General features: G+C 50.5%; 3 protein-coding genes across 3 annotated transcripts; 1 reads left to right on the top strand and 2 right to left on the bottom strand.

Annotated features, from left to right (window-relative positions):
• Window positions 1-5,626: 5,626 nt before the first annotated feature.
• On the bottom strand, window positions 5,627-5,971 carry BU26DRAFT_511308 (uncharacterized protein; the record flags this gene model as incomplete). Its single annotated transcript, XM_033827292.1, has 1 exon — window positions 5,627-5,971. One exon carries the CDS (start codon window positions 5,969-5,971, stop codon window positions 5,627-5,629), a length of 345 nt encoding a protein of 114 aa, XP_033676521.1.
• Window positions 5,972-10,841: 4,870 nt separating this feature from the next.
• BU26DRAFT_571678 (uncharacterized protein) lies at window positions 10,842-11,210 on the bottom strand (the record flags this gene model as incomplete). The annotated part of the gene is made up of 1 exon (XM_033834171.1): window positions 10,842-11,210. One exon carries the CDS (start codon window positions 11,208-11,210, stop codon window positions 10,842-10,844), a length of 369 nt encoding a protein of 122 aa, XP_033676520.1.
• A 1,448-nt stretch (window positions 11,211-12,658) lies between these two features.
• On the top strand, window positions 12,659-13,819 carry BU26DRAFT_511307 (uncharacterized protein; the record flags this gene model as incomplete). The annotated part of the gene is made up of 5 exons (XM_033827291.1): window positions 12,659-12,775; window positions 12,808-12,890; window positions 12,925-13,052; window positions 13,281-13,332; window positions 13,549-13,819. The coding sequence occupies 5 exons, from the start codon at window positions 12,659-12,661 to the stop codon at window positions 13,817-13,819; spliced, it is 651 nt and encodes a 216-aa protein (XP_033676519.1).
• Window positions 13,820-21,106: the final 7,287 nt, after the last annotated feature.

Raw genomic sequence — 21,106 nt, 5'->3', positions numbered from 1 at the left:
GCACCCTCCAAATCCCTCGAACCGCAAGTTGCGACCCTCATTCTTGATAGGAAGCATTCGGTTCCCAATGAGGCTTTTTAAGCTCAGCGATATCCACTCCATAGGCAAGTCGGCTCTCTCTTTCCTTTGGCTATTCTCTCGTCTATAAGGGTTGACTAATTACCTTCTAGGAATATTGAGTCTCGAGCTGGTGCCTAGCTACTTGTTCACCTTATGCCCCCGTGCCATCGCCGCTACATATCGTATAACGTAGCCGGCTGACCTAGCTGGCGCTTCGGAGCCTGCCAGAGAAACAAATCACGGGCATATTTGTTCAGCCCTGGGCAACCGCTCGCTTCAATGCGCGCAGCAACGGCGTGCGGAGTCTCCCTGGCAGCTTGATTGCACGTCGTGTGATGGACTAATCTTGGTAACACTCCTGGTAGTCCCTTTGGTTGCTGCGTTCGACACGACTTTTGCCTGCCTTTTCTTCGCTTGGAAATATGCGCTGATTTCCGTATAAGCAGGCTTCCTTAATTACCCAACCCTTATGTCTTCCTATTGGCCGGCCTTCGACTATCGCGAAGCTACTTTAGGTCTTACTCGCCTCCGTCATCCACCTCAGGGAGCACGGAGTAATGGGTAGAATGGTTACGACGTTCGACGTGAGTGTGTAGGTGACAAGAGACTCGGAGCTAGCCACGTACATCGGCGTCGAGGTCCCGTTGATGGTCGCCGACGAGGCCCCAATCGAGCATGTATGTATGGTTGATATAGACTCGCAGTAGTTCTAGAAGGACTACTAGACACAGGTACGCCGATGCCTGAGGACATGAAATAGTCGCCAGAGAGATGGGAGAAGGTGTACGAGCCTGCTCTTAGCCAGATAGCCACGACTAAGAAGCAGACGGCGTAGGCGCTCATATTAATGCACTCGTTCGAGGAGTTCCACTCTAAGATAATAGAGAACATGGAGAAGTGGTAGGGTGTTAGCACCCTGTTGGACGTTGTTAAAGTTAACCACGGTACCTACAAGCAGGAGACGCACTCTTCTAAGTCGAGTATTCGCAAGAGCAGTGGCATGACCGTATGGGAGCCTACATATGCCGAGGTATCTAAGCCTTTATCTACAAGAAGGCATAGTAATGCAGCCTGTCCTAAACCTGTAGCAGGATCACCTACAGCTATATCTCTAGACTTAATCCTGACATGGACTGTAACATCTGTACCTCTGTGGCCACTTGTAGAGGTCTATTGGGAGAATGTAATCGACCTTCTCTCCCCTGCAAGAGATCCCCCACTCTTGGCGTAATCTCATTACAGCTAGGAACAAGTCCGCCCTTCTAGAGATTCCGGAGCACATGCAGATGTATGTCGAGAGGATGATGGCGAAGGATGAAGACTGTGTGGAGACCGAGCTCGACAACCAGATAGAGCTACTCAGGCCTTGTAACTATCCTGAGGTTTTCATAAGCTTGTCGATGTAAGTGTCTAGAAATGTGCTCTACTCCTCGAAAGCATAGATAGATAGCAATTAGACAAGAGAGCTGTTACTAACAGCCGACCTGGGCACCATGTCTTCCATTACTCTCGCCCTCTCCTCATCACGAGTGTTCCAAGCCATGTGTTACCGCTCCAGACCACCTTTTACTAGTCCGCAGAAGGTGGAGAATACGATTCCTGTAGGGTGGAATTAAAACAAACCTGCGGAAGTGCCGTGATAAAGCATGACAAGCGCAGTGCCGCGGAAAAGCGTGGGCTACTAGCGCCCTTCTTTGGCGTGCGAAGGGTACACTCCTGATATTGCGAACCTACATTGTATAAGCCCCACACCGACCGAGGCTTTAGAGAGACCAGAACGCCTCAACAGACTCAAGGTGCTCCTAGCCGCATTACTCCAGTTACGCCACGCCAGTTAATCGATCACTCGCTTATTATCCTCGACTTTGAACGCTGCCCTGATACCCAGTGTTACAACCGGAGGAGGGCTACACCTATAGTAAACTCGCATTAAAACATTGGAAGAGTCACACACCCACCTAAAACGGCGAGGCTTGAGCGATAGGGCGACCGTCTGGGCTTTCGACACAGGCTAGTACTGGCGCAATAAAGCTCGACGTTTTCGGAACATCGCGCTCCCCACCCCTTCTTCTCTTTATCAGCCACTATGCCTTTGAGAATCGCCCTTGTTGCAGGGCTGTTTACCTCGTATACCTCAGCGCTATCACGTTCATTCACGTCCATAATTCTGGTCCACAAGGAGCTTCCTTATACTTGACAGCTCTCACACATCCAAACACTTAAGGTGAGGAATTTCCCTTTAGCTGCGGACCGAGTTCTCTACCTACGAAAATTTAACTTTTAGACTAGGTCATGAAGCATATTTGGCTAAGTATTCCATATGCAAAATTTCGAGCTAGGGGCATGTGTGGATTCGGCGTTAAAGCATATTAGGCTGGGTGTTCTAGGTATAAATGCCAGATTTGTACAAGTTGAGGGTAACAGCTAGAAGAGCCTACTATATAATCCACTAATATAACTTTGTGATAGGCAAACACTAACGCGCTGTCGTGGGCGAATACTTGTAGCGCTGCTGTCCTCGATTCGTTCACAGGGCCAATCGTCTGCGTTCTGATCTCCCTGCTCGTTTCAAGGAACTGGATGAAATTTGCTCGGTTGCTTGAGAAGATCTGGTTTCGTCAAGTCTACGGCATTCTTGTGTCTCTAGTAGTGGGAAAGGTTGTCCGTAGATTAGTAGCATGTTTCAGATCTTAGTGCTAGGACAGCGGGTTACGAATCACGTAAACGTCCTTAACATCTAGTTTGCAACCAGGTGATATGCTAGTAGTAGGCACGAGCTTCTTGGTGGACATCTTCGTAAGCCGAGTGTGTTAGTAACCCATGGGGAATTCACAGAGAGAGGGAAACGGCACGGGTCAGAAAGATTGTCGGCGTAGCCTTTTGTACCGTATCAATTTCGCTACTGGGCTAGCAACACCAAAGAGCTCTCGCGGTGGTCCGGCACAGCTTTGGCTTAGATTCGTGGCATGGTTCGACAGATCCATGCGTCTTGAAAAGGCAAGATAAGAATAGTTTCTAACTTGCTGGGAGCAAATGACGCACACCGTGGCTGGAGATCCTTTGCTCGACCATATTGGAGGTGGACTTGTCCAGGAATAGACCGAAGGATGAGGTGAAACGGTTGATGAACTGGGAATATCGTCCTGGTAGTCGTCATAGGCGCCTTGCTCGTGTGCTAGTGGAGGTAAGGCTCATGTTGAGCGGTCCCTATTTGCGAGGCTGTTGTCGCTGGTCTTGACTGGCCGCGATGCTGTTCTGACGAGCGCTGTCTCTTGCGGACTCGTTGTGTAAAGCGCCTCTCTGCTTGATTTGCGTTTAGACCGTTTGCCTATAGGCCCATCTTCGGGTCCGTGGTCTAGTGAGGGATGGAGGCTGCCGATAGGGGTGCTGGGGTTGTCATCTTCACTTCGTGTTCCTCATCATCTCGGTCGCGACTCCTTTCGATGTTGGCTTTGATCAATCCGCTTCATGTCCCCGACGTGTCTTGCGGCTTTCTCCACGCGCCGACCCTCTACTGCCCTTCCGCGACCTGTTCGATTGCTTGCAATATGGCGTTTCTATCGATTCTCCCCTCGAACGAGCCTCCAAACACGCCGGGATGGTACGACCTGCGGCTATGCCCCTGGGGTCTTTTAATCGCAATAATCCAACGCCTCCGCGCCTACCTGGAGTGGAGACCGACGTACTTCTTGCTTGCTATGACCTCGAAGCTTCGCGAATTTGCGTGTTGTAATGCGTGGATCGAACAGGATAAGAGCGAGAGGGAAGGAATGTCGTACTTAGAGGAGAGGACGCGAGGGGAAAGATGGTGAAGGCGAAGGACAACTATAAGTGGATAGGGGCGGTTTGTAGATGATCCCGTGATCAAGTGCTAGGGCGGCACCAGAGGGAGTGGGTGTTATAAGGGGATGGGATTGTGAGGACGTGGTGGGTGTTAGGGTATGCGTAAAGGGAGTTAGGGAAGCTGGTGTATGGCTGCTGTCTACTTGGATAGCGAAGTTATAGCGCCCTGAGGATGAGACTTCTCAGCTACCGATATCTGAATCCTACCGCGCCCGTAATAGGATATTCTTAGTTTTAAGATGCTACGCCCTCCGCTTGAGCCTCTTTACACCTCTATTGTGATTGATGCTCGCTCACACTATCTTCCCCTTCTCCTGGTAGATGCGCCCATCGCGGTGGTGCTTTTGACTAAGGTGCTGAATAACCTCACGGCCTTGGTAGTGGTCCCGAACTGCGTACGAGCTAGGCGGGAGTGCTGTCACTGTGACGACCCTATCAATAAACCGGAACTTGGACCTGCCCAGCCACCTGTGTGCTCTGTCTTTAAAATTGTCTGCTACAGCTCCTCCCTCTACGCATGCTCAGGTCTATCATCAGTGCGGATTTCCCGCTCTACTGTTCGAGCATTCCATAAGCCCCGCTTTAACCCTTTACCATCATCTCGTCGGAACTCGTAGATTTTCGATCTTGATCTCTACTCGCTGGGAAGAGATAAAGCTCCGACCCTGTGCCGAGCGGGACAGACCGATTGACCAGTCCCGAACCCATTGCAGCCGCTAGAATTTAATTGCGATGGTGTGAAGAACTTCGAGTAGTTTGGATGACGTGGTATGGAGATGGGTCGCTGTGATCGCGAAAGACTTGATCACCTCTGAAGAGGAGTGGTGGGGTGAATTTGGAGGGAAATAGCTTATACCCCTAATAGGCCTAGAAGAGTTACCTAAATTGGAGCCCTGGCCTTCTCCCTAATTCAGGGAAATATGTAACCATAGTGAGTATATTCTACTCCGCGGCTAAAAGACCTGGAGCAGGACTAGCACGCAGTCCGTTAGCCTACCATCGCGCAACTTTCCCTCCAAGAAGAAACACCGCAGAACCCAGGAGCACGTCTATAACTGGGGTCCAATTATAGCACCGAAAGCACCGAAAAAGCACGCTTAGCAGCGATTAACGCGCTAGCTGGCGAATCAGAAGTGCACAACGCCGCTTAAGTGGTCCTAAATCCCGTATGCAATGCCACACGCCGTCCGCGAGCTAGATGAGAATTAATCAGGGACCCACTCACTCCCACTCAATGGACGCACTGGGACGATTTCAAGGGCAGCACCCCATAGCAGCAACGGATGATCTCTCAAAGCCCCAGACTAAGAATTTAGCTTTTCATCCAGCATCTCTTTTCAAACGACCCTTCCTTTCGCATCTCAAGCGAGGCGCAAAACATATCCACCAATTTGGTCTATTAGCAAACTTTCTAATCTCGTTCTCGGGACCGCTGTCACGCTTCTGTCTCTGACAGCTAGCGATAATATCTTTTTTATTCTATTTTTTAAACTTAAATCTTATAGACTTAAGTCTATAGGCTATTTACTATCTAATCTATTTTCTAGAACTAGAGTAAGTCTTGTAGACTTTACCTATAGGTTTAATATTATGCATGCACCTCTGCTTATATCTAAACGTTAGCGCGTCTAGAAGCAAGTTAGTAAACTTCTACACTAAGTTGCGTATTAAGTACGACGCTATTAAGCGCCCAGTTCTACGCCTTAGCAGCCTGGTTCTTGCCCTAAAGTGACGGGCCGAGCACATCACGCTCCTTCTTCTCCTCCTGCTTCTTCTTTTTCTCCTCGTTCTTCTTAAGCTGCAGCTGCAGCTGGCTCATCTGCCGCTCAAGCGTGTCCAGCTTGAACCACAGAAACATGATGATGGAGAACAAGTACAGGATAGCGACAAGGAAGAAGCCAAGAGTTATTTGCGCGTAAGATATTGGCGTCAGGTCGAACAACGAGTCCAGCATGTGGTACATGATGGCTGTTATGAAGCCAGAGCCTACTAAGCACAGCAGGAAGCACAGGGTGCTCTCGACGTACTCGACGAGAATGGAGAGCAGGAGGGTGCCGATGGGCTCCATTGTGGTTGCGTGGATGGTTGGTTGGATAGATTTGAAGGATGTGAGGGATGTGGGAGTGGAGGGGTAGTGTTGAGGAGGGTTTATGTAGCGGGATGGAGGGCGCTTTAGGAATGCAGGGTGGTAGTGTTGGGGTATAATGCGTCGCTGTGTGCTGTGATAGACTCGGGTACAATGTACTCCAGTTACAATAGAGGTGCTAGGGTACAATGCGCTTTCATAGCGAACGATGAAGGCGCCAAGGTAAAGTACAATGCGCCGCTCTGATAGACGATGCTGTTGTTAAGGTACAGTGTAGTTTCTATCTAGCAACCTTCTTTATCTTCGCGGCTGCAGCCGCAGCTACTACAAATGAGCTAGAGGAACTACGAGTGAGCTATAGCTACTACGAACGAGCTACAGCTACTACGGACAAGCTACAGGGACTACGAACAAGCCATGCGGACTAAGACGGCGCCGCGTTGATGTTGGAAGCTCGCTCGCTCATTCAAATCATGTTTCCAATCCGACTAGATGCGCCCTCGATGTAAAAAAAATTAGCTGAAACTGAACTGTATCACACCGAGCCGCTAGAGAGAAAAGAAAGTAAGCTTCTCTACTGTTCCGCCACGACTGCTACTACTACAACTACCACTACTATACCGTTGCTTCATACAGGATGAGGTTAAGGATGATAACACAACCTATGTCGTAGTAAGTTTAAACCACGCTCGTCTCATTCTAATCTATTCCGTTTCACCCATTCCATACCAAACAGCCGAGGCATCAAGAATGACAAAATAAGAAACAACCCAACATTCTCCCAATCTCAACCCCACTACCAACAGCTCTTCGTTCCACCTCGTTCTGTTCCATTCCGTTCCACTATCAAGCCCAGTCCAAAACCCCCTCTACCTATTCAGATCAAACTAACGACCATTCCAAGATGGCAAGAAGAAATAAATGAAGGAGCCGAGTAAGACGTAGCCAGGACGTCGAGGAGCCTGTCTGTTTCTGTGTATCGAACGCGATTAATGATATCGATGCAGATAGTCTGATAACGACAACAAACGACGAGGGTGATGATAAAAGGGAAGAAGGAAAGGGAATAGAAGGCAAGGTTTCGTTGAGTATGTAGAGTTGCTGTCTGGCCCCGTTCGTCCCATCCAGCACAGTACGAATGGATACGGCGAAGAACATACGTATCCACATGTAGTCCAGCCCCTCTGCACTCTTCCCTCTCATGTGCACGCTCTCCGAATCCAGGCCAATGCAACCTTGTGCTTCTTCTCGTGTGGGGGCGGAGTAGGGCGGCTGCTTTACTCTCCAGGTTGCCATAGGCTTGCTTCGGATTCTTTCTTGCTCATAGGGTGAGATTGGGTGACAGGATATCAATAACGCATCCAGCTCGGCTCGAACCAAGCGATAACGACGACAGAAGCGTAGAGAGAGACGGATGAAGGAGCTGCAAGTTCACCCACTCGTGATATAGTTATCTGGGCCTGATGTGCCTCCGTTCGATCCTATAGACGTCGAGGAACCTGACCATAAATATCTGGCGGCCTACGCGTTAAGGCCACGGTTGACTCGTCACTATCATCGCTGTCGTCGGCCATCCAGTGCCGTACGTACGAATATGGCAAAGGGACACTTGTAGGCACATGTAGCTCAGCCTCTCGCTCCGTGTTCGTCTTTATCCCTTGTGGGCCTGCTCTATAGGTCCACGATCGAAAGCGGGCTTCTCCTAGATGCGGATACTTCATAGGCTGATGCAATGCGAGCTTCTTCTCTGCTCGTAGGAGAGGGTGGGGGTTGCGTGCATGGGGCGTCGCTTGCGTCGTTTTCCACGTGGTGCTGCGGCATGGTATGTATGACTAGAGTTTTGCGCGCGTGCGTGCGTGCGTGATAGTCATGCTGAGGGAAGAGAAGAGCGCAGAGGAGAGCGGGCATTGTGCGATGGAAACACCATGTCATTGTGTAATTGCTGGAAATTCTCGGCGAGGGCGGCGCAGTTTGGTCACCTGGGGCCAGATTTGGAGGGAGCAGAGCTTTTACGTAATGTCGAAATGCGGCTGGTATGCATCTTGCTCATGGGCTGTATCAGGATCGCACAGCCGCAACGTTCGAGAATTGTCCAGCTACAATGCCAGCAGGTCGCAATATACGTAGGAAGCTGTGCGGGTCTTGGTGCCATCTGGCGCTGGATTTCCACTGGCGACATGGAGGTATATCTAGACTCTGCATGTTCGCCCGCAGTGATACATTCTTAGTTCCATTAATATGGAAATTCTGCAAGAATCGTTAAGGCATTGTAATTATAGAATTACAGAGAGATAATTGAGTGTCGAAAGACCGAAACCGTCAAAGCACGTTTGGAGCAGAGTGCTGTACCGTTCGGGGGTACGCCTATAGAATTAAGGAAACAAATCCATCTGTAGGTCAACAGTAGCTATAGTTTCGCACCTCCTTGGTGGTTGAACGTAAAGGCTCGAATGAAGAAGGCGTTTTGCTTCTCTGGTGTCTAATGCCACTTCCGTAGATGTCTCAGTACCTGCAACAAAGCGCGCCGTTCGTTTTCGGAGCTGCTGGTTAGCCTTCACTATGACCTGGATACCTGTATCTTCCACAAACTCTGCTCCTCGAAGTTAAATGCTAGCGTGCGGGAAGGTATCTGGTCATCACGGTCTTCATTCACCGCAGTTTCCAAGAAACCGGTCCAGCTTCACAAGTCCTCGTACCGCAGAAACACTTGTCTATATCGACGCCTCGATCGACCAACCGACACCACAGAAGGGCCCTCTACATCTCGGCAGGTTCGGCTCCAAATCCAACAGCCCGCTAGCCCAGAAGACGCCAACTCCTCCCTTAGTTCGCGTTTCCAACAGTCTCGACACGTCACCAGGCGAACTCGAACGACTGTAACCCAAAATTCAGCAGGCTAGTAACTGGCAGTGTAATTTCAGTAGGAGACTATAGTAGGCTTGGTATACGCTCGACAAAGTCCCCACTAAACGGATACGATAGGAGCCCGCGCTGTAAGCCACGACGAGAGACCTAAATTCGAGGATTAGCAGTGGAGGTTATGTCAGTATGTGCGCATTCGTAGCTCATACAAGTCTAGTCACGGAGGCCTCGCAGGCAGTTACGGATCATCTGTAACAGGGCATAACGGAGACGCGAAGCAGCAAACTGCGCTGCTTAACTAGTAGGTAGACTAGTTCTAGCTTGGACTTGGACGTGATGGTTGGGAGAATATGCTTCTTTTTCTTCGTCTTGTTCTTCTTGAGGTTCTTTATATCTCTTCCTCCTTGCTTCATTCCACTGGTGGCCTCTCCTTGGAAAATTTGCACAACGAAGGCTTACTGGATGAGCAGATAGAGGCTGCCATTAATGTCGAAAGTCGTTGAAGCGCTCTGGTCGCATCCTCAGAGTTGCCGAAACACTCTCGTCACTTCGTTGGGCCGCCTTTCCCCAGAACGACGCTCCAGTTTACCGCTGAGCACATGCCCCAAGTCCAGGGAGAGTGTCACGAACGTACCCAGACTAATTGCTAGGTTAACGTATGTTCAACCAGACTGCCGCAACCGAAGAAGTACTTCACGAGCACTCTCTATCGTGAAAGGCCAAAGGGCAGACTGGGAGCTTGATGTTAGCAACGGCGTAGGTAAGATAGCAATGGCGTAGGTGATAAAAACACTACGATTTCGTTCGAGAAGAAGACTGCGGCGTCACCCAAGGGACTACCCAACATGGAGAAGAGGCCCCGAGCTCATTCGTCGTTTATGAGCTCGTCATTTACGCAGTCTATCGGCTCAATTATCAGCAATCTCGCTCTCCACACATCAGGCCTGTAACCGTCTAGACCCCCTCTAGAGAGATAGAGAGGTCAATGAAGATGCGGAAAGACGATGGTCTTACTAAATTAGGTGACACTGAGATACAAGGGGGAATGTTGGATGTGACCCATAACACCCATTGAATGCCAGTCCTCAGTCAAGTTGGCACTTCCGCCTCGCCCCACTCTCGAGGTGCCCATACGACAGTCTTTCTTCGACTCGCGCACCACCTCGGGAGCCCGCCGCTCACGCGGAGACATGCTTCACACCTTCGAAACTGGGCTAGCGAAAGTTTTCAGGCCCGCAATCGAGAGGTGCCCTTGATAGACAGCAGTCGAGTGAGACTGTAAGCTGTTCCGACGACTGCGCTTGTTCAGGGTCGCAGTCGGGCAGAGGCTTAGTTGATTTAGATTAACTAACTGTACAGCAATCAGCCTGTACCCTTCAAAGAAGACCAAGGCGACGTTGAAATGTGCCGATTATCGGCGATGGACAACTGCACGAAAGAGCCTGATCTATTGGAGGCTAAGTGCCTCGAATTTGCCACAAGGGTGACGAATATGCAGCTGGCGATGTCTCCTAAGTGAATCCCTTTTCTCTTTAGCAGTGGACCTGGGGTGAAGAAGTGTCTGCACTATATTCTCTGGCTGTCACGAGGCCACACATCTCGAAGGGTGTATATAGGGGAGCTTTCTCTAGGGGACATGGTTGACGATAGGTAGGATTTTTAAATGCCTGTAGCTCTCGTCTAAGAACTGTATTGCCGATGCCAGAGACCCAGGGTAGGACAATATAGATGGTGGAGACTCGAAGAGACTCAAGACTTAATCTTGTCAGCATCTGCGACAAAGACTCATTGTTATCCTTACATTTCAAGTCTCTAGGGATTGGGTTGAGCATAGTTCTCGTTCCTCAAAGCTAAGATATGACGAATGCCATCATTATAATCGCGGTAGGACTAAGCAATATTCCACACATACCTATGGCTCCGAACATGGCCATGGTAAAGCAGAGAATCTTGATCCAGCCGTTGTGCAATAAGCGTGCCATCCCTTCTCCTATTTCTTTGCTGTATTGGAATCGATGACATTGTTAAGCCGGTCATTGATTCTGTGTAGGAGATCTCGCATCTGAATGCCCGCCGCCGACACCTTTATGTATGCAGCGAACCACAGTATCTGCGCCAAACCAGCAAGGACACTCCAACCTATATAGGCTGTTGCAGGTAGGGCGACTGTGATGCAGAAGCGAACAACTGCGATGATTTGGAGAGCGTATTCCTTCCCTGGGACTCGTGCGTACAGGGCGTGCGCTGTGGTCGGATGTGTATAGCAGAGACACGCGAGTACGCCGAGGATAACGAGGTTGAGGAATGCACACACAACAAGCGCCGTCTCGAAGGGAGTTGCTTGGAAGAAGACTCGCATTATGCGTCTTCGTTGAGGCGAAGGTCTCCTTTGTGATGGGGTTGGGTTTACGTGATTGTTCTCTCAAGGGCTTGTGGTGTCGAGTTTCGCTTTAGAGGTTGTTCGTTGTTATTCGAATCTTATGGTTTGCTATAATATGTAATATACTAAAGGATATTGTATCGTAGTAGAGAATAGTGCATTGTATCTCCATGTGTTGGTAACTGGCAGATACTCCCTTATACTTTATTCAGTTACCTTTTTCGAGTGCCTCCACAGTGCACTTGACGAAGGACAAGGTCTGGGCCCGTGCGAGCCCGACTTGGGAGCCCGCCTCGACCGCCCACTTAAACCCCTCAGCCCCCACATGCACTCAACCTGGTCTAGGCTTATATGATCCCAACTCAGAAGCCCAACTTGACAGCCTACACCAACAGCTCGAGATCCCCAAGCTTAAGGTTCAGGTGTGCCTACAGCCATCCAAACGATACCGTTGCGGACATAGGGGGACTATCCCATGAACACAGTGATGCATTCGCGCCCCATGGCCTCTTACCAGAATCGCTAGCACCACTTCACTGGCCGGACTTACCCTGACACCAATTGCACATAAGGAAGTTGGGTCCACGAAGCCAGAAAAGCTCGAGCAATCGTATATTGTAGGCCTACCACAGCTGGACACAGAACTAATTTACCGTTCAGTTGGTTCTCGGAAAGGTTGGAGACATCGCCAGAGTAGGACAGCATACGCGCAATCGAATAAGCAAGATCTTCTCGTCTCGGCATCCACTTCCCAGACCATAGCATCCTTTTTCGCGTTCCCTTCTGAAGGTGAGCATGCAGTCGAGGGGATGATTTCTGGAAGAGGGATGGAGTGAGCTTTGAGCTATTTGCGCCATACAGCTGAAAAGAAATAGGGTGTGTGGAGAAGCGGCCTGATAACTAATATGCTTTAACTCAGCCAGACAGCGCCGCCGGCTACATATTTATGAGGAAGATGATAGTTGACCATCGCCAAAGGAGTGGCAGAGGAGTACCTCCTGTGGCGGCATCATCCCACCAACATGCAGTGCTCATGTTACAGGCTCTGAAACTGAGTTCAAGACTAATAGGGTTTCATGCGATAGCGTGCCACGATTCTGTAGCTGGATGGTGGACCGAAGACAAAAGGGCCACGATCGAGTTCCCTTCCACCTCGAACAAAAACGCCGCTAAATGCTAAAGTATAGTCCAGTGTGCTCAGCAGCGACTTTATAAGACTATCGGAGAGCACGTAAGACCTCTTGGTATATCTTACCCAGCAGTAGTCGAACATTCCGTCTTGTTTTGCTAGGGGCTGAGAACATGCACAGAGTTGCCTGGTTAGGTGACAGAGGAGGGATTGAGCACGTGCATCGAAGCATAGCTCACTGAGTCCTGTGTAGGCACGAGTGTTATTGAAGGGAACTTAGCGAGTATAGAACTCAGTAATGGATGTGTTCTGTAGGATCCAAACATACTTGAAAAGTTGGATGCTGGCCACTATTGCTGTCAATTCATCGAGGGATCTCGGCTTACCAGACGCAATCTGTTGGATACCACCGAAGGTAAAGAAGACATCAGCGTGCTGGTATTATAGTGCATCTGCCTCACGAAGCAGCCCTTCATGAGGAGGCGCAGTTCAGGAGCGGCGCTTGGCGAGCTCATGAGGTGTGGTGATCTGTGGGTAATTAAGTACTCACCTACTATGCTGAAGTGATGGCCCGAGCTCGAGGCGCAGCGAGTACTTGCGGCTAATTTGGAAAAGCTATGACACGTGTGAAGATTATGGTTTCTCCCGTGGTTTCTCCCCAGTCGTTTTCCTTGTAGATGTAGCATATGGGGGTGAGCTCGTGCTTACCAGTAAATGCCTGGGCAGTGGATTTTAGACTGTGTGAGGGATTTAAGATCGGAAAGTTGCAAGCGGTTTGTGGTGGACGCTATACGGGGATCTCGCGGTGTTCAAGAGACTTGGGGTAGAGGGTTGTAGGCATTGATGTCCTGGTGCTCGATGTGGTGGCCAGTTCAGGTCAGTTCCGAGACTGTGGCTGTTTGCTTGATGGGGTGTTGCAGGCGGTCTCGACTATGCTATCCACGTCATCTCGTTGAACCTTGTCACCGATTTGTAAGTAACTGAGTACTTACCTACCATGCTGAATCTGAACACCCCTAAAGTTGGTGGGCAAGAGTCGCCTCCATGTTCTCGTGCATCAACAAGTTTGCATATATCTTGTGGGGGTAGCCTTCACTGGCCAGCCATTCCACTCTCCTGTCTTTATACCGCCAAGATATGAGCCTCCTTGGTATCTGAGAGCTGTGGGAGGAACCTTCGCTTGTCTAGGTGCCAACAGCGGCGCGTGAGCCGATATGACCTGTTGAGCATCTTTATCAAGGAGAGGAGCTCATTGAAGAGTGGGCGCAGATCCGGAAGCTCGAGCACCCAGGGGGTGAGGTGGGGAACGCTGATGCGCACGCTGGCGCACATGTATTTCGCTGCCAGTGTCGAACACGGCCTTCTGCAAGCGGATAAAGGAGAGATAGATGCGGGTGGCGCGCCTTTGTTAGTCCTGCCATGGCAGCTGAGTTGGCGCTGTCAGAGCACATCTACGTAGGCACCGGCCTTGTTCGGTGGGCCCAATGAGAGTGGTTTGGATGAGGAGGGTTGATAAGACGAGAGGTGAAGGGTTTAGGAAGCGTTGAGGCGCTAAAAAGGCGAGAAAACAATTTCGTACGCGCTGAGCTACAAACTACGAACTCAATAACCACACATTAGAAAATTATGATTAAAGTCTCGTTTGATAGCGGCTGAGCTATAGAATGCCTTCGAGATCGCGGAAATATAAACCTGAGGTAGGCAGCAATCTATGAACTCAACAACCGCGCATTAGAAAATTACCGTTGAAATTTCATTTGAATGCGCCTGGTCTGTTCTATGTAATCGTGATGTTGAAAATAAAAAGTGCAGGAGGGAATGCAGAGTATTTGTAAAGAGGGATCTTCGATTTTAGAAAACCCGCCTCTAGCGCTATCACCGGCTGTGAACAGCGAGAAAGAGATCGAGGGAGGGAGGGAGGCGAGGGAGGGGTGAGACTTGCTAGCCACCCTGGTTCTTTTCTGTTTCGTAGGCAGCATCCTGTTTTCTTGGGAAAAGACTCTAATAGCATCCACCGTAGCGGAGAGCCTTACAATAGCGTTATCAACGGGCGCTCGTCTTTACCCCGCAGCGCGTACGCTGTTAGCAATGCCCTCCCCCCTCAAGAGCGTCTGTATTGTGCGGGCGTGCATTGCCTGGCTAATCCCTCACTGTAGCTAGTGAATGGGCGACGCTAAAACCCATGCAATCCAGCTTTCTAATCCTTCTTACCAGTGTTGAAGCCTCTAAAAGTGCTCTGATCCCTGTGCACTTGGCGTTCGCGTTAGACGAGGCCCCTAATCAGCACAGGGAAGGGGAAGGCAAAGCTGCTCCTCCGCCTTATCACTCCGCGTAAGGTTCCCGAGAAGCCCGCCTCTACAATTCATACATCTCTCTCATCGGCAATCTAGTAGAATCCTTTGTCTGCGCCATGCGAGGCATGTAGGGTAACTTGGTCATGGTCGATCATATTTCTCGCAGGCATATGCTGCGGGGTAAAAGCAACAGGGACTATAGAGTTCTGTTTCCGTAGATAATGCGCATGCTAGTGTATTGGATTGCAGATGATAAGGTGGTATGATAGATGTACTTGAGAACAATAACGCACTGTACTTGGATCTAACAAAGTGAAGCGGGGCTGTGGAGCGGGATTTAGAGCGACGTTTCTAGAGGAACTTGGTGAATCTCGTCGCTAACTACCCTTCGGGAACTATTACGACAAAGAGGACTTGGCTACCAGGAGCTAAGTAAGTACACTCTATAACACATTTCCGCTCGACAATGACAAGTGTACCAATTGCCTACCCTCTTGCGGCAACCTCTGCTGTCTGGTATCCAAAGATTAGCCAGGGTTGGGCGACTGCAACGCCTCTTGCGGTCCCGCTGCGAAAAGGCGTATCGCGAAGTGCTTTCCGCGGTGCGTCATATGGAGCATGGAGACAGCAGAAGCGGACATGTATTGCCCTAGTATCAGCTGTAATCCTCTATGACATGATACCTCCCATGTTTGTATTGTCTGTATCCACTAAAGTGTGAGGGAGTTTACGAGCAGCATAGCCGTTAGCCTCTGCTTCGGTATTAGCATTGGTATTGGTATTGATATTAGTGGACAAGGGCTGAGTAGAAGGAATGGTGCCAGGTTCGTGAGCGGCGGCTGCGAAACGTTTTGATTAAACAAAGGATGAGGAGGAGTGCTTGAGGCATGGATACAAACGTCAGCTCCTTCTCCCCAGGCTGCTCGGAGGCTTGTTTAGAGCTGCGTCGAGCCGGATCCCGAAGGCAGGAGAGGGTTTGGGCAAGTTCTAGAGATAGCAGGATGCGGTTCTGTCTCCTATAGTTCAACCTGTTTGGCTTCGTGCAACCAGGATGGGCTTAAGCGGTCTGCGGAACTGAGCTAATTAGCATGGTAGGAGACGAAGTTGACTTGGTCGCGGCACTCTCCGCCACTTAGAGTTAGAGCCGAGCATCCTCTTCACTCAGGACCACCTTTGCAGCCAAGAATTCCAAGTAGCGTGTCTTTAAGTCAGCATAGTCTTCGTAAAGTGCGTGGATTCCAGCTTCTTGCATGTCATGAGGTAAAGTCATCCTGCACCTCTTAGAGGCGATAGATTATGTCAGTGTCACATATGTTGGCGCCGTTTTGTCAGCGAGGAGCCGAGCCGAGAAGGTGTGATATTTCGTCGATGGAGGATTAAGCAGAGAAGATGCAGTACGCAAGAGTAATGCAGAGGTCCAGCTTACTGCTACCAATGGTTAGCACCAATATTGCTTTGTAAGAGCCAGGCGATGCGGCCCTCTAGCGCGAGACGTCATTCTTAATGTATTCGTGGAGATTATTCGCTTAAAAGGTATTGCATCTAGGTCACTGTTCATGAGGGGCGGCGGCGGCGCATCGCGCTCCAACCTTGGACCACCATAGCAGCGTGAGCGCTCATGTGGCAACAAGACGCGTGGGTGCGGCCGCTCGTCTGGTGCGACGGCGCCTGTGGCACGTACGTTGAGGGACTCGTTGGCGGAAACGATGCTGGTGGAATGGTGGCTGTGTTGGAGGCAGCGCCATGCGCTGGCGGCGATGATTAAGAGCGGATGCTAGACTGGGGCGGCGCCAAGTGAGAGCAGGCCACGACCGACGAGGAGGAGGAGGGTTTGCGGGATAGCGGGGTAGAGGTGGATGGATGTGCGGTGGAGCGCGTCGAAACGCTGCTTAAGGCCGCTCGTTTTCGCCGCCGAGCCAGCCAAGCCAGGGATTAGAAAGAATGCTCAATACAGCCATGTCGCGCAACTAACTCACCACCCTGGCCTAGGAAGAGGTTGCTGGCAAAGGCAGAAGAGCCCACGGAGGTGTACAGGAGCTGTACGCATGACTTCCAGTGCCATACACTCCTAGAGCCACGTATCCGGTAAATCTGGATAAAGGCAGGCTCTTCCGCCACTCATGGAGAACACTGGACCAGGCGCGCCCAGCCGTACCCAAGGGATTCCAGGAATCACGCGATCGGTAAACCGCTCGCGCTCTCTGAATTTCTTTTGCCCATGCCTTCTTTCCCATTCTCTATAGGTTGGTGACTTAAAACGAGAGAAATCAATCGATCAATCCCATCTTCGATTCCCATCACCAATCCTCCATTTTCACCTTCTTATCTTCCATTCATTCTCTAACCTACTGGTGGGATGCACGCCTCACAAACCACTCCCGCTACCTTACCTGCTATACCACCTGGCTTGCCACCAGCCAAAGTTAGACAACCCGCTCACACTAGGACGAGAATGGATTTACCATCCATCTGGATGCCTGGACAGGCGTTTATTCACAAGCTCCAGCAGCGACATCCGCGCATGCTACATTGAGCCATATCTGGAACCCCGAGCAGATGAGCGTGATTGAGAAGACACGCAGCATCGCGCTCTGGGTCAGTCGTGGATGTCGCTAATAGCGGACCTAGGGCTGGATCTGGAGAGGGGGTACATCGCTAGAGATGAGGATAGCGTAACCATGGCCGTGGAGGAGGCCTTCCTCTTAATCCTGGATCTAGAGCTCTACAAGTTCAGCGCTGGGCAGATTAGACTAGAGGCTTAGGCAGCTGCCTGGGTAGCATCGTCAGGCCGGCGAAGGAGGATAAGAGCTGGATAACTAACCAGCCCGCGTAGTCTTCATCACAGTCGATAGGGTAGCTAAGGATGTCCCCACGAATTCTTCCTAAGTGCTTTAGCATCCCCTTACTTTCCGAATTAGCAAGCTAGTAACTTCCATACTTATACCCCATCTAGCGCGCTATGTGTCTTGGCAGCGCATCGCGTCGTTAGTTCGGCGTTTCGCCACGCTACAGCGATTCGAAAATGTTGGGACAGAAAGTTTCTATGGCAACGCCTCCTGCGCTCTACGGACTTTGCATCTTACGGACAGCTGTGTTAATGTCCCAAGAGAACAGAGACCGATAGAACGTAGTGCTCTTTAGTTCCTCTATCTCAAACAACAGTGATTCCGTCTCCTCAATAGCCTCGTGATATCTCTTCCTCTTCCCTCCTCTTCCTGCTAGTTTCGCTTCCGGTACGCACCGTGTTGGATTTTCATTCGTGTTGCAGCGGTCGTTCTCAAGAGCCTTTCTTCGAAGATGTGCTTTGTCGAGCTTAGCCAGTGTGGAAGGAAGAGACGAGTTATGGTAGCGTATCACCGTGTCTTATCATCGTCGTATTCCCGTGTGCGGTGCTTGGAAAGCGGTTAGCTATAGGAGACGTTGTAGGGGGCAGCGAGCAAGTGCATCGTCACAGGCTTAACAGGCAGGTCTGGAGGGAGGGAAGAATGTAGCTAATATCAATGCATATGGCTAGCTTGCATTCGAGCGGTATTCTCATAGCCACCGATTCTTTACAGCATCTGGGTGGCGTCGCCTTGACCATAGAGCAGAGTACGGAAACGCGGAAGTAAATAAAGTTGCTAGGAATACGTCGCTGCGGTTTCGCAAACTGCCTCTTTCGCATACCGCTAGAGTGCGCATTGTGCGAAGATCGCCAGCTGCAGGCTGCCTTATTTTTTTCTTCCCTATTCGTATCCATTATAAACGCCAATTGCGGGTTCGTCGGCAGGCCGTTTCGCATAGAAGCTAGTGCGCATTATGTGGATTGTTCTGTGGCAAGATAGTTATTAGGTGCCCATCTGGCAAGCGAGTGCTCGTTGGGTAGATCATCACCTGCGGCATCGATGTTGAGCTGCCATGCGCACGCCGTCGTGCTCATTGCGAACGTGGTCAACGGCGGCGTCGGCGTTGCGCTGCGTTGTCTGCCCATCGCGACGCGTTCGAGATTTGTGTTGGGCTAGCGACAGTCGCTGCCGCGAGAAATTTGCGGCCACAGCCCTCGCCGCCACCAGCCCTGTGCCGACGCATCCACACCCGCGCACGGCACCGGTCTTCGATCGATGCGGCGTCTCACATGCACATACACTCTAACTGCGCCGATGCAGGACTTCCTCCAGGCTTCAATCGTTGCGGCATCCCGCAACCACGCATACTTGACTGCGCCGACACAAGAGTCCCTCTGGGCTTTGACTGATGCGGCGTCCCACTCCCATGTATACTTGGCCGGGCCAACACAGGAATTCCTCTGGGCTCCAATCGACGTGGAATCTCACTCCCACGTATACCTAAGCGCGCCGAACACGCAGGGCTTCCTCTAGCCGTCAACCAATGCGGCATCCCACCCCTGCGTATACCTGAGCATGCCGAACATGCCGGACTCCCTCTGGCCTTCGATCCGCGTGGCCTCGCGCCGAATGCGCGCGAGCTCCATCTGGTCTTCGATCCGTACGACCTCTCACGCCTCTACATAAGCGCACCGAATGCCCACAAACTCCACCTAGTCTTCAATCTATTACTCTGCATACACGCGAACGCTCTAAGCTTCACCCGGACCTCAATTAGTACGGCCTCCATGCCTCAACATAAGCAAGATCGCTCCGATTTTCCCCTAGGCTACAATCCATGCCGCTCCCGTGCTCTACACGAGCTCGAACGCTTAGAACTTCATCGGGTCTCTACCAGTATAGCCTCCACGCTGCCACATGGACGATAGAGGACTCAGAGCTTCACCAGAGCCTTGATTAGTACGATCCCATGCCTCTGCGTGAGCGGCGGATAATGCAGAGCTCTGAGTCCTCAAACAGTGGACCCTCGTGCCTCCCCATGAGTAATGGATGTTTTAGAGCTTTATTGGGTCCTTGGTCGGCGCCGCCTTCGTAGCTCCAACGTTGCTATACTGAATGAATTAAGGCCTCCGCTAGCTTCAAGCATTAAGCAGTATGCCTTTCGCTTACAACATACCTTGGGTCCATTAGATAGTTCAAACATTCTCTACTATCTAATCTCTCTTCTATCACTTGAATGCCACGTTACTAAATATTAGCGGGCAAGATAGAAGCACTCGCAGTGCCAGTGTTGGTCGCTTTGAGAATGATGGATCTGCTCGCGGCGTCGGCCTCTGTACCTTCGGCATCTGCTCCAAGCTACCCAGAGACTGCTTTATCTCTTGAATACCACCACGTCGGCGCGGCGCTCCGTATCCACTTCCCCTATAGACAGCTGGCGATTCTGCGTCGGCGCGTGTGATCTACAACTACCGTGCTTCCTACGTGGACCTCTCTAGTCCCTAACCGCCCATCTCTCCCTGCTTTAAATGTTATTATCTAGACCTCCAAGGTTCCTGTATCAACGACCTGATTTACAACTTCTCGCCAACTTCTCGCTTCTCTATCAAGGTTTTCTAAACAACTTTTCCCTAGCATCCGGCATCACCAGCTTCCAGTTTCCAGCTTCTATTATCGCTACCTTAATTAGCGACAACACAGCTTTTGGCAACCCTACTTCAACCAACCACCCCACAGATCCAGCATTACACCTCGATCAATCCGCCGCCTTCTCTCTTCGCAGTGCTTATTGCCTTTCCTAACTTTTAAAATGTAGGGGATCCCCCATGTACATATAAGAAAGAGAGAACGAGTGCGTTATATAATTGCGAGTCTACTTCGTAAGGTGCAAGTTACTTTCTATACATGTTATTTAGTTTCTAAATCTGCTTATCCACATATCTAGCTATTTCTATTCTCGTCCCTATTCCTATACTCACTCTCATTCCTATCTAATTCCTACCTCGTCCTACCCCTCTTATACCGCAACCACTACTAGCAACAAAAACTACTCTTCCCTACTTCGAGGGGACCGCGCGCATGCGAAAATGTAGGCAACGAGCAATCCCGTTAACGATTAATTCATACCCTCGCTACTTTAATAATATTCATGTGCGGGGGTGTAGTTTATATAGGTTAGGTTGTGGCAGGTGCTTTGCGGCGATAAGGGTGGTAGTATATGTAGCGATGGCATTTAGGTTTAGATTAAATGAGATATTGGGGCGATATTGCCAAACAGCGAATCGGACGTGAAGGCCTCTACCTATTCCTTCTAGTAGGACGGGTAACTTGCCATCGAGCTCTAGCTGTAGCGGGAAGACTGCTCGTAGGCTTACTCTTAGTTTAACGCGATAATGGAATGGAGTTAAGGGGATGCCGTTCAGGAGAAGCGGCGGGGGGAATTGCTTGTACTGTGTTATTAATCGCACCTCGGTTGAGCGTCTTCCTTCTTTGAGTGGGCGGGTTTGAGCTACATATAGCTAGATAGCGGAGGACGGAGCAGGACTGTGGATAGAACTATCTAAGGGATAGGAGGCACGCTTCTCGCCTATTCCCTCGAACTAGAGTGTTCGGAGTCGAGTTTCGTGT

This window comes from Trematosphaeria pertusa (genome assembly GCF_010094035.1).
Source record: "Trematosphaeria pertusa strain CBS 122368 unplaced genomic scaffold BU26scaffold_23, whole genome shotgun sequence".
In the NCBI taxonomy this organism is placed as follows: Eukaryota; Fungi; Ascomycota; class Dothideomycetes; order Pleosporales; family Trematosphaeriaceae; genus Trematosphaeria; species Trematosphaeria pertusa.
This window is presented reverse-complemented; position numbering and strand designations above follow the sequence as displayed.